The sequence below is a fragment of the Vulpes vulpes genome, chromosome 15 (genome assembly GCF_048418805.1).
Source record: "Vulpes vulpes isolate BD-2025 chromosome 15, VulVul3, whole genome shotgun sequence".
Classification (NCBI taxonomy): domain Eukaryota; kingdom Metazoa; phylum Chordata; class Mammalia; order Carnivora; family Canidae; genus Vulpes; species Vulpes vulpes.
In genome coordinates, this window is record NC_132794.1 from 42,378,171 (window position 1) to 42,391,104 (window position 12,934).

A 12,934-nucleotide genomic window follows, 5' to 3' on the forward strand; every position below is an offset into this window, starting at 1 on the left:
AACATTTTGTTTGCTCATAACCTTGGTAATAAGATACACAACTAAATCAAATCAGCAGTGTCAGTGTGTGGCTAACATTACTGGACCATTCTGGTTTGTTTTAATATGGAGCAGGGTTTAAGTGTACTAGTAATAATTGCTCTGATTCATAATAATGACTTCTTTATTTCCCAGCCAATTCTACATAAAGCAGGAGAAGCAACAGGAATGAAAGCAACTGTTCTACTATCTGAGCTGTACTGCCTTTAGTACTTCTGCCTAATTCATTACAACGTGTAAGTCTTAGTAGAGTCCAAGAGGTGGTCCTGAGAAGTAATGCAGTCCCTACCAATGTCACTTCTTGGCATCACTGAGGGATGACTGCCTATTCTCTACAAAGGCAGATCATTGTACTGTGGGACATGTCAGATCTACATTAAAAAAAACCCTACATAAAAGAGAGCTCAACTACCTTTTTCCTTTCAACCATTTGTATCCACTCCATCTTGGCAATGCCTTCTGGAGCAAAATCCAGCATTTGTTTCATTAATTGTTTCCTTAATTTAAAATGGGATAATGGAGAAGATGAGGGCCTGAATTTTTGAAAGAACAAGAATGTTTTATATATTTAGCTTAAAGTCTTCAAAACTATTGTTTCTACAGGACAATATTCACTACTACTTATAAAATCTCCCTCTCATTTTTTTGCCTCTATTTTCTATTTAGTTACTCCATCTATGATGAACATAGGGCCTGAATTTTGGCTCTGGCCTCTCAGAAAACACTTCTCTCCCCACCATGCCCCCTACAATGAACCACCTATTTATTCTACGATACCCTATTGTTCCCTCTCTCACACATTAAATATATCCATTACATTTCTCATTCTACCAGAGACCTATGTTTAAAAGAATGAATGGGGGAAAAAAAAAGGAGACAGTGTAATGTCCTCCTGATAGAAGTCTCCAAAGTAAGGAAGGAGTATAGGTAATTGTGTTGTAAAATAGTGTTTATTTTAATGCCTTCTTAAATGTCAAAGGTAGTAAGTGTAAAACCTTCTCCAGTAACTTAATGTCCTTCTTAAGGTTTACAATCATAAAGATAGATAGTACTCAAGATGTGTAACACATTAGATTAGATTGGAACTCTTTTGAAGGATACAGGAATCACAAAAACATTGTCACAAACTACACCCACTACAGTGGCCATTTGTTAAACATGTGGCCAGCTTTGCTGCTGGATTCCTCCAGAATTAATGGATAAACATACCATATAGTCCCTTGGTTACAAATAGCTATATCGGGAGCAATAATTTCTGAAAACTGATCCATCAAGGGACTATCGCTTTTCTTCTGGCATGCCAAGAAGGTGGAAGGAGATAAAATCTACCAGCTACTGTTTCTCACAATGGACAGCAAGCAAGAGCTCTCATAAGACAGCTGAGAGAAAAATTTAAAGTGCCACTTAAAAATTAGGTCATGTGTCATTTCTGGCACAGGTGTTATCAATGTTTTTACTTTTTACTTGGCTTAGTAACTCTGAACATATCTGCCTCTAAATAAAATTTCTTGTGGAACTCCTGTCCCTAAAATCTTGCCTGGAAAGAACAGGGTTGAAATAACTCATCTAATTTCTCTGCATCTGTTATTTATCCTTGAATATACTTAATATCACTAATTCTTTATCTGACTTCCTCCCTTTGATGCAAATAGTGAAACTATTACTATTTCTTTCGGAGTTGTTTTACCAGATCCCCTTAAAATTCCTTTTGAGGTTGTCTAATTTTGATTTTATATCTTTATTTTTCAGCAATTGTATGTATCCCTATTCTCTTCAGTTTGGCAGCTTTTATTATCTCTTAAGAATACTAATTTTCCTTATTAACTCTACATGCGTGCAAGTGATATGTGGGTTTCCCTCCTTTCTTTAGTGAACAGTAATATTTTGCTTTTTTATATTGATCCTACAAATTCATAAATATTATTTTATTAAATTTGGGATTTAAAGAGCTCTCCTCTCAGCTTTGCAATCCATAATTTTTTTTTTAATTTTTTATTTATTTATGATAGTCACAGAGAGAGAGAGAGAGGCAGAGACACAGGCGGAGGGAGAAGCAGGCTCCATGCACTGGGAGCCTGATGTGGGATTCGATCCCGGGTCTCCAGGATCGCGCCCTGGGCCAAAGGCAGGTGCCAAACCGCTGTGCCACCCAGGGATCCCTCAATCCGTAATTTTTAAAATACTGTGATACACATGCTATTTTATGTTTTTTATTAAATTATTAAGACATTTAATTATTCTTGTATGCTCCTTGATACTTTTACTACTAATAATCATAAAGACAATTTTTAAAGATAAAATTTCATAAATGTTTAGAAGGGTAATGTTTAGTAAAAGTGCTTTGACAATTTTCTAAGTGAAAGTCTATTAACTGAAAAGGTAAAAGTGTAATTTTATGTTTTGAAATAGAAAATTACCTTCCCATTCATCTTTGATGTGATCTCTGACATTCAAATTGATGGTAACATCTGCACGAACTCGAGTTGGCCAGTTTTCACCTATGTTGGGCTTCGCAACCTCAACTACAGTGAAAGCCACAATGGGCTGGGCCATTCGTGCCCAACCACCAAACACTACACCACCATACTCAGACTGCCTGAAAACCAAAAAAGTGCATGATTACTCAAACAAAAAATGACTTTCCCCCAATTTTTAGCCAACTAAAATTAGTGAGGAACACACGTTTAGCTATTAAGCCCTGACATTAGTAACTCTTATTGCTAAATTAAAAAAAAAAAAAAAAGGAAACTAAGTCCTGATATATAGGGAATATATTCATTAGCGTGAACAGGCAAATACGGTCAAATAAAGAAAGATAAGTAGAGAGGAGTATCCCCTACACAAACAGAAAAAAAGGTAACTCTATAAGCGTAAGAGTGGAGGCATTTTGTCAAAGGATCGTCTATTATAATAATAATAGAGTGATCTAGATTATTGTAATATATATTAAAATTATTATAAATTATTATAATATAATTCTTATCCTTTTCCTCTCTTCATTGAGATAGTCTCAACTGTTTACATCTTATTTATGTATTTAGGTATTTCTACAAGCTGTTTTAGGACAAACTAGAATTTTAAAAATCAAAAATCAACAAATGAGATCTATGCAAATGCTTGCTTTAGGGCATAATATTTAAATCATGTAAAACATACTGCCATGAACTGGGGGTAAAAATAATCAAGCTAGTTGTAATAACCAGAATCACTAACATTCAAACACCCAATCTTTCTTCTTATGTTAGTCTAACTAGTACTTTAGCTTTTACATTAAGTAGCGTATCTGGGAAATCTGTAACATAAATATAGCAGCAGCACTCCAAAACTGGAAAGCACTGCCAAAAATGACATGCTTACACAGATAACGAAAAACTGCCAGGTAAAGGCTTTGTGTCAGAAGAAAAAAAACTGTAGAACTTCACAACATCAAAGAGTGAAACTAATAATAATGATTACCTCCTCCATTTTTTACAACTTTACTACAGTACAGTTTACATATCATTAAATTCATTCATTATAAATGTACAATCCAATGATTTTTAGTACATCTGCAGAGTTGTGCATCCGTCACCACAATCCATTTTGAGAACATTTCCATCCTATGTGTAAAAGATCCCTCTTATCTGACTATAGTTGATCCTGTTCCTACCCCCAGGCAACCACTCATCTATTTTCCCCAACTCTTTTCTCCTCCCTTATAAAATCTACCTGTAACATGAAGCATTAAAAAGGACAGATTTCTGCCCCTCAGAAGTACATTCTCTCTCATGTTCCTCTGTGCTTTCAGCAGCCAGAAAACATGATCGTTAGCTACATGCACTGAGTAAAAATGCCTCTACCTTTCCACATTCAGCACACAGGAAAAAGAAAGAGAGCCTGGCCTCTTTTTAGATCTCATCATTTTTAACAGCCTTCAATGATGGGCAATTAGGAATGAAAATCCAGAAAAATGTATTATCACAAGTTAACTCCCAAAAGTGACATTTTCTTTCCCTTAGCAGAAAATAATGTAAGTTAAGAAAATGTCCTTTATTAGTAGACCATAAGAACTCTTAAGTATTTTTGCTTTATTTGGCATTTGAGTAAAATATAAGGGAATTTTATTTGATAAACTGCTACTTAGTAAATCCCTAGTTTGCAAAATGGCCAAAATTAGGTCCAGAATCTGAGCATGTAAACCCAAGGTAACCATAAAATTGAAAGGAAGCTTTCTGATCAAGCACTCCCCCAGGGTCCAAACAATGGGCAATAATCCCAGCAAAGCTGTGGGCAGGGATGATCAGCCAATGAGTATACAAACTTCACAGTGCTAGCCTGCCTACTGACTCAACTGATTATTAAGTTGAAAATACTTTATGTTGTGTTTTATAGTTTCACCCAGAATAACTTTTCACATAATAATTAAAAAATAGAACTGTGTATGAAATAAAATAAAATGTGGAAGTGGAAAAAAAATAGATCATAATCATAGTGTCCATGTAGCTCTCTGTAATTAGTAAGCAGAGAAGCCTAAAAGACACCTGAATCTGTTCACATTCAAAAACTGAAGTTTTTCATAAAGAATGCAGTATTATTGTATGCGTATGCATGCTATGACGAGAATGTAATAAAAACTCATTTTATAGAATTAATTTTACCAGCTTTTAGTCACTTGTGATATATAACTTACTCTCACCAATCTCATGCTTAGAATGAAACAGTGAATGAAGGGCATTTATCTCAAGTCAGTCATGTCTAAAAAGCAAAACTGACCACCACAGATCTCATAATGCAGAGCTGCCTACAATAACTAGAATGGAAGTCTTTTCTTCACTAACAGAATTCCAGACATAAGCAAGCATGTGGGGAGTTGATTTTAAACAGAAGACTTCCTCACATAATGAGACCTACTCAAATGGTCCCCAAAGTAAATTCTGATGGTTTAAGTCTCTTCAAGGTAATACAGATGGAGGACCTGGGAAGACTTTCCAACATTTGATTTCCCTGTGATGCTCAGCAATGCTCCTCATCTCTTGCCAGGTCCCTTAGAGAGGCTAACTGAGATCCTGGTGACAGCCACAGAGCAGTTATAGTAGAAGACCCCTTTATCATGAGCTTCCAGGATTTAAACTATCCTGCCCTAGTACAGGCCTGATGGTCAGCTCATACCTTCTATTTCCTCTTTTGCTAATGTCCAACCTACTACTCTCCTCTTCATTTCTCCCTCCCTATCCCCCAAGAATGAAGACCTCTCTTCCCTTATTCTCAGTCCCTCAGTACCACCCTCAAGTACCCAGATACATATTTTATATTTTAGTACTTTTGAAATACTCTAATCCACATTAGAGAATTTCTCAGAGTAAATATCTCCTATTTCGGAGGGCATCTTCCTGCCAGGCATACTATTTCTAAATATACTCATGAGGTTTCTGATAAAGGTATATCAGTCACTGTTTGCATCTCTTCATTACAAGTGGAACCAATTTACTAACCATGGCTTCATTCTGCTGACACTATCCTCAATGTCCTGCCTAATTTCATAAGTTGACTCTAAGCGGAAGAGATTAAAGTTCCTTAGGAGGTAATCATGAAGAGTCAAAAACTGCAAATTCAACTTGGGAAGAGCAAGACAACCTGAAAAAGAAAGCAGTATTCACAATTGAATTATGCTTTTAATCAGACAGCTACACTATGTATAAAGAAATGTACTACAAATTTGGTAAGAGTTTAATCTAATGATGTCTGCAATATAGCATATTTGATAAGGTCCTATTTTTATTTTCACACAGGAATTGAAAAACCAAGTTAACAAATGCTATCTATTAAGAGCTGGAAAGGAAGGATAAATATCACAAATACGTATACCATGCATCGATGATTCATATACAAAAAGGCTTCTAAAAAGTATCTGAATATACTTAAAATTAACAGTCTCGGGTAGTTTAAAAATTCTTTACCCTGTAATTTATATTTGGCAAAGCTCGAAGTAAATACTGACCATAAACTAAGCCCATGACAAATTTATCATGAAAGTTAATTAGTATGTTACAATGTATTAATCTACCTCCAGTGAGTACTATTGTGCTCTGAATCGTTGCCTTTTGGCTATACTTTATGGATAAGGTATTGGTTATGTTATTCCTGGAGCCACTTCCCTTTTCTGACTACATTAATGAACAATATTCTTTCTAATACATTCATTAGCCACTATTTCCCTTGAATAATAAGTGAACAAGCATTCAGCTGCAATACCAAAAAGGTTAAGAAAAACCAAACCTCTAAATAAACACATTTTACTGGAAAATCATATTATTTTCATCATCTGTATCCATTCTTACCAAAGCAATAATGAACCTAATGGCAAAAAATATCAACGCAAAAAAATTTCATACCATTTATGTTAGTAATTCTAATCTAAGTATCTTTCAAGCCAGAGGCTGAGGGAACGTACCTTTTTGGAAAGTATCATTTTATTAAAAAAAATTATAATTAAAATGTCACCATTTTGCAACTGTCACTGAATTAAATCTAGCCATCAAGCAGCAATGGCTAGTTATATCTCACACACACACAAAAACAATCAGACATTCTGTGCCTCTGATGAAAGAATACAGCACTACCAAGAATCTTGCCAGAGATAAAAACTCAGTCTGACCAAATCTCTGCATTCAGCTGCCAATATGCAAGAAAAATAAAGAGCAGAGAGACACATTCAACTGTACACTGAGTAGTCAATTAAGAAAAAAACTAGACTGTGGGAAACTACAGATAAAAAAAACTCAAGTTCTTCAAAAGAAAAGGAAGGGATACAGGAAGGGATTCTGAAATCTAGCACAATTTTGGTGTACTGGGTATACTGAAGTTATGACTTTAAGGATATGACTCTGAAGTATCCATTTTTCTTTTAAATAAGTTACCACTGGTGAGATCTTTAAACGCTGTTGTTCAAAAAATTTCCTGAATTTTTTTTTTTGAAATATGCCTTCAAAATATGTCAGAATGTACTTCAGCATATGCTTAACTGTGGCAAATTCTTATCCTTAGCAGATGAACAAAAGCATTTAAGAACAAATCTGTTAAAATAGATATGTAAACAAACCAAGGAATAGCTACTTGCAGTCAAAACTAAGGATTTATTATTAACTAATGACAATTTTTTGATCATCATTAGTTGGCTTAAACAAGGAATTCAAATGAATTTCTAAAGAAGGCTTTGAAAAATAAGACATTACCAAGCAAAGCCTTTTACAGTGACATAATGAGAGATATACTTCCTATACTATTAGGTCTCCTTAAAACATAATTTTATGCTTCCAGTCATATTTTATAAAGGATGACATATATATAATCCAAATATATATATATATATATTGAGATGTATGCAACACACACACACACACACACACACACTCGGGCATGGTTAAATTTAGTAAAAATCCTTAATGCTAAGTATTCAAAATACTGAATAATTTAGAGCTTTAAAACTGAACTTGAGGGTACCAGAAATTTATCCTAAGGACAGGAAGTAAGTTCAGTTACATATGATAAATTCTAAACTATATTTCATGGTACACCTGAATCCCATACTTTGCCATACCTTCCCCAGAATAGTACTCAGTTGGGACAATATTTTCATCCCATATGATTTTCTCAGTTGGATACAAAGGCATCTGGTTCAACTGCTGAATCTGAGAAATTCGACGTTCATGACGAGATACCTAAAACAAAACAAAACAAAACAAAACAAAACAAAACAAAACAAAACAACATTATGCAGAAAGTTAGAAGTATCTTTTCATTTATTTATTTATTTTATTATTATTTTATTATTTTTTTTAGAAGTATCTTTTTAAAATCAAAATATAATTTGTGGAGAAATTCACCATAAAGTATAGAATGAGAAGTTTCAGGTCTTTCAGTTATGGTAGCACTTAACAAGAGGGTTTTTTTTCCAATCTGTATTCTCCATAAATCAAAGATTGGAGAGGTACCAATTATGAGGGGCTTTGGAATCAGAGAGATCAGAGTTCAACTCCAAGTGCCTCTTACGTATGAGCTACATAAAAGCTGGGCATGCTCCTTCAACTTCCCTGATCTTAGCTTCCTTTTTCGTAAAACAGATAAAATACCACTCAGCTCTCAGGTTTCTTATGAAAATGAAATGGAATACTGTAAAATAGCATCAAAGAGCTTGGCACATGCCAAGACCTTAAAAACTACAGCACTTAGTATTCACCAAAGTTAAGACCTAAATCCTAGATTATAGTTTTCATTCCTATATTAATTAAACAATCTAGTAAATTTTGCTTATTAAAAACCTGGGAGCGCCTAGGTGGCTCAGTTGGTTAAGTGTCTGACTCTTGGTTTCACACAGGTCATGATCACCAGGTCGGGAGACAGAACCCAGTGCTGGGCTCCATGCTCAGTGGGGAGTCTGCTTCCCCTCTCCTGCGCCTCATGCTGTGTGTGTGTCTCTTTCAGATATAAATAAACAAATCTTTTTTAAAAAACCATACACGCAAAAACATCTGGCCTCAGTCTTCCTTGTAAAATGAAGAGTTGGACTATATGACCTTTATGTAGATTTCCATTGTTAATATTATAGTCATCTATCTCAAACAAAGAAATAAGCTTATTACCTAATTAATGTGTTAAAATCATGATACATGTGAAAAATATGTCACACTTTCTTAAGTAGATGGAGTATTTTTTTAGGAAAGAAAATAGTCTGATATCATCTAAACAATATACATATTTCAACTTTTTTTTTTTTATCATAATTCCGGTATTAAAGAATCCACAGCCTAAGGAAATCCTTTAGGAGAGAGAAGAAATGAAAGGTAATGCTGTAGCACTATAAATTTTTAAAATTGTTTTCTTTTTGGCATGAATATTTAAACAAGGATGAAATCTCAGCTGTAAGATTATAAAAGGCATAGGATTATCCTTATACTTAAACCTATTTTCCATTAGAAACATTCCTAAAGAAATCCTCGTATCTTTGTATAGTAAGGATTTATTATTAATCACCAAACCTGATTTATGAGAGAAGATTTCACGTTGTCAGAAAATAGGACAAGGAATTTTTTAGAAAACACTTGTAGTCAGAAATAATGAAAAGAAAGCAAAGATGGTGACCTAAGACATACATTTCACACAAGTAAACTTATCAATAAAAGGTATTTTCTATACTTGAATTAAATTAAAACTCCAAGAATTTCTCTCCAACTGGCACTTAAACACCTGTCGTCAGGCTTAAAACACCTGCTACCAATAGCTTCTGGTTACTACACCCAAAACTAGCATTATCATCTTCTATATAGTAAAGGACTATATTTTACGCCCCATATTAAAAGTATTAGTTTGGAACATAAATCACAAAACTGTGTGCTCATTATGATTTCATACATGTAAAAAAAATGCATATACACACCCATACAGTGTATGTTTGTAGAGTTATAAAAAAAAAAAAACTAAAAATGACTCAACCTATAGTGGACAAAAAAAACACAAAATTAAAACAAGCTATTATTTTTTCACTCCTGCAACTGGCAGAAATTGGGATGACTCATAACATCCAATCTTGGTAAGGGCGTAAGGAGACACATTCCAATACATTGTTGGTAGCAACATACATCTTTCAGAGGATAATTTGGCTGCATCTTACCTTTTAAATAAGCACATGCTTCAATCAAACAATTTCACTTCTAGGTACCTCTCCTAAATGTCTACACGTGGGCACAAAGATTCTGTGCCACTATTTGTACGAGTGAAGACTGTGAACAACTTAAAAATTTGTGGTAGGGATATAATTATTCATGCATGTTATGAATTATTTTGGTAAAGATAAAAATAAATTTCTTTTCCTCAATTTTTCTGTGAACCTAAAACTGCACTGAAAACAAAATAAAACTTTACCAAAAAAAGTATGCTTTTTTTTTTTTTAAAGATTTTATTTATTTATTCATGAGAGACACAGAGAGAGGGGCAGAGACACAGGCAGATGGAGAAGCGGGCTCCATGCAGGGAGCCTGACGTGGGACTTGATCTCGGGTCTCCTGGATCACACCCTGGGCTGAAGGTGGCGCTAAACCGCTGAGCCACCCGGGCTGCTCAAAAAGTATTAGTTTGCTAAAGTTCATTATTTCCCAAAAGATTGAAAAATCCCTTAGAATTCTGAAACCACCAAGTCAGCAATAACTTAATTTTTCTAGATATTCCTGAGTTTTCTAATGATAAAGGAATGCCTTGATATTCAAGGTACCATATTTTAAAAACTTTAAAAATAAACCATTAGATAGATACGAATGTATATATGTATTACCTGTATGTGTAACTATGACCTCTAAAAGGAAAGAATGGTGTCAATTATCTATCTAGCCTTAATACCTGAATCCAGTGCCTGACACAGAAGCTGCTCATAAATGTTTGCATGGAATAAATTCATGCCATAAAGAAGTTTTAAAAGGTAAAAGACAAGAAAAGAGACCAGAAATCTAACAGATGAGAAATCGGACAAAAACCTTTAGCCCAGGATAAAATCTGTATCAATTCACATCTTGGAGATAGGGAAAACTTAAAGAATATTAACATTTACCAGCAATTCTAGAAGAAATTCTTTATCAAAAGTTGTGTCTTCATTTTTAGGAAGAGTTGGTAACAAGCAGAGATATGATGCCACCTGGTGGAGCGTATTTGAACTGCAGAAAAAGGAATACTCAGACCAGAATATTTAATTAGTTCACCTTGCTTCACTTTCGAAATGCGTAATTTTAAAGACTGCTTAAAAAGTTTTACCTAGAAAATACAATCCTATGACACTGTAGCAAACAAAAAAAAAATTAGCAATTAAAGTTAACCCCCTTAATGAAGGTTCTCAAAGTGTCTTCTGCACCTCTCCTGTGGTTCCTGAGACCTTTGCAATAAATCTGCAAGAATGATACATTTTTCTATTAATATTAAGACATTATTTATTTGTTGTTTTCCCCATCTTTGCATACACAGTGAAAGCAATTGTGGTAAAACTGCTGGCATAGATGAAAGTGGTGGCACCAACCAGGACAATAAGGAGCCATTCTTTCATTTAAGAATGCCCTAAATGAAGAAGCAAAATTAATTTATTAATTAAAATTAAATTGCTACTTAAAATTAATTATTAACATAATTAGATTTGGACTCGAGTAACTGTTTTTAAAAAATTCTGTGTGACAAGATAGGAAGTACACATTTTGCACACAGTTTTTGCTTGAAAGAACTACTGACAAGCTATGGTTATATAGAACTGAATAAATGGCAAAAAGTTTCCAAATCTGAACAAAATAAACCAGTAACTTTAAGGAAAACAACTGACAGTATTTGTTACCAAAGATAAAATTTTAACTTCCAAGTGAAACACTGGAATTTTGGAAAATGTACATTCACCACCATGAGCTGAACAGCTTTCCATTACTTAAATACAGTTTCATCATCCTTGCCAAATGCTGTCACACTCTATCCCAGTCCTCAGCAACCAGGGATTTTTCATTCCTGCAACCTTTTTTCCAGAAGGTCATATAAATGGAACCATACAATATATAGGCTTTTGGTGCTGATAACTTTCACTTAGCATAATACCACTAAAATGTACCCCTACTGTGTGAATATGTAGTTAATTCCTTTTTATTGCTGGTAGTATTCCATCATATGGAAGGAGCACAGTGTGCCTATTCACCAGTTGAAGGGTATCTGTTTTTGATAACTATAAAGCCACTATATACATTTCCCCACAGAATTTTGTGTGAACATAAATTTTAATTTGGGAGTATCTGTCAAAACACTAGATTGTATAGTAAATTCATGTTTAACTTCACAAGAAAGTGTCACATTTTTCCAAGGAGGCCCTACCATTCTGAATTCCCACCAGCAATATGTGAGACCTCCAGCTGCTCCACAACCTTTTCAAAAGTTAATACACTGCATGTTCTTTAACAATTCTAATAGATATGTAATATCTTATTGTGATGTAAATCTGCATTTCTCTAATAAGAAAGGAAGGATATATTCAATGTGCTGAATGGGAAAAATATGCAGCCAAGAATTCTTTATCCAGCCAGGCTATCATTCAGAATAGGAGAGAGAAGAGTGTCCCAGACAAACAAAAAATTAAAGGAGTTTGTGACCACTAAACAAGCCCTGTAAAAAATTTTAAGGGGCCTCTTGTGAGTGGAGAAAAAATAAAAAAGAACCAAAGCAACAAATACTAGAAAATACCAGAGAACCCCACCAGAAACACCAACTCTATGAGTAACACAATAGCACTAGATTCATATCTCTCAATGATCACTCTGAATGTAAATGAACTAAATGCCCCAATCGAAAGACATAAGGTATCAGAATGGATAAAAAAAAAAAAAGATCCATCTATATACTGCCTACAAGAGACTCATTTTAGACCTAAGACACCTGCAGATTGAAAGTGAGTGGATGGAGAACATCATCATACTAATCATCATACTAATGGACATCAAAAGAAACCTGGATTAGTCATACTTAGACAAACAAAGACTGTAAAAGAGATGAAGAAGGGCATTATATCGTAATTAAAGGGTCTATCCATCAAGTTCTAACAACTGTAAATATTTATGCTCCCTACTTGGGGCACCCAAATATATAAATCAATTAATAATAAAGAAATTCATTGATAGTAATAATAGTAGGGGACTTTAACACCCCACTTATAGCAGTGGACTGATCATCTAAGCAGAAAATCAACAAGGAAACAATGGGTTTGAATGACACACTGGACCAGATGGACTTAAGAAATATATTCAGAACACTTCATCTTAAAGCAGCATTCTTTTTGAGTGCACATGGGACATTCCATAGAAGAGATCACACACTGGGTCAAAAAATCTGTCCTCAACAAGAACAAAAAGAT

General features: G+C 34.3%; 1 protein-coding gene across 3 annotated transcripts in view; it reads right to left on the bottom strand.

Annotated features, from left to right (window-relative positions):
• Positions 1 to 12,934, bottom strand: part of AQR (aquarius intron-binding spliceosomal factor) — a 111,492-nt gene that overhangs the window by 40,577 nt on the left and 57,981 nt on the right. For all 3 annotated transcript variants that reach the window (XM_072738203.1, XM_025998417.2, XM_072738204.1), the window contains 4 exons: positions 10,616 to 10,718; positions 7,616 to 7,736; positions 5,511 to 5,652; positions 2,457 to 2,635 (listed from right to left, as the gene is read on the bottom strand). In XM_072738203.1, coding sequence (XP_072594304.1) covers positions 2,457 to 2,635; positions 5,511 to 5,652; positions 7,616 to 7,736; positions 10,616 to 10,718 — 545 coding nt within the window. The remainder of the gene's footprint in view (positions 1 to 2,456; positions 2,636 to 5,510; positions 5,653 to 7,615; positions 7,737 to 10,615; positions 10,719 to 12,934) is intronic.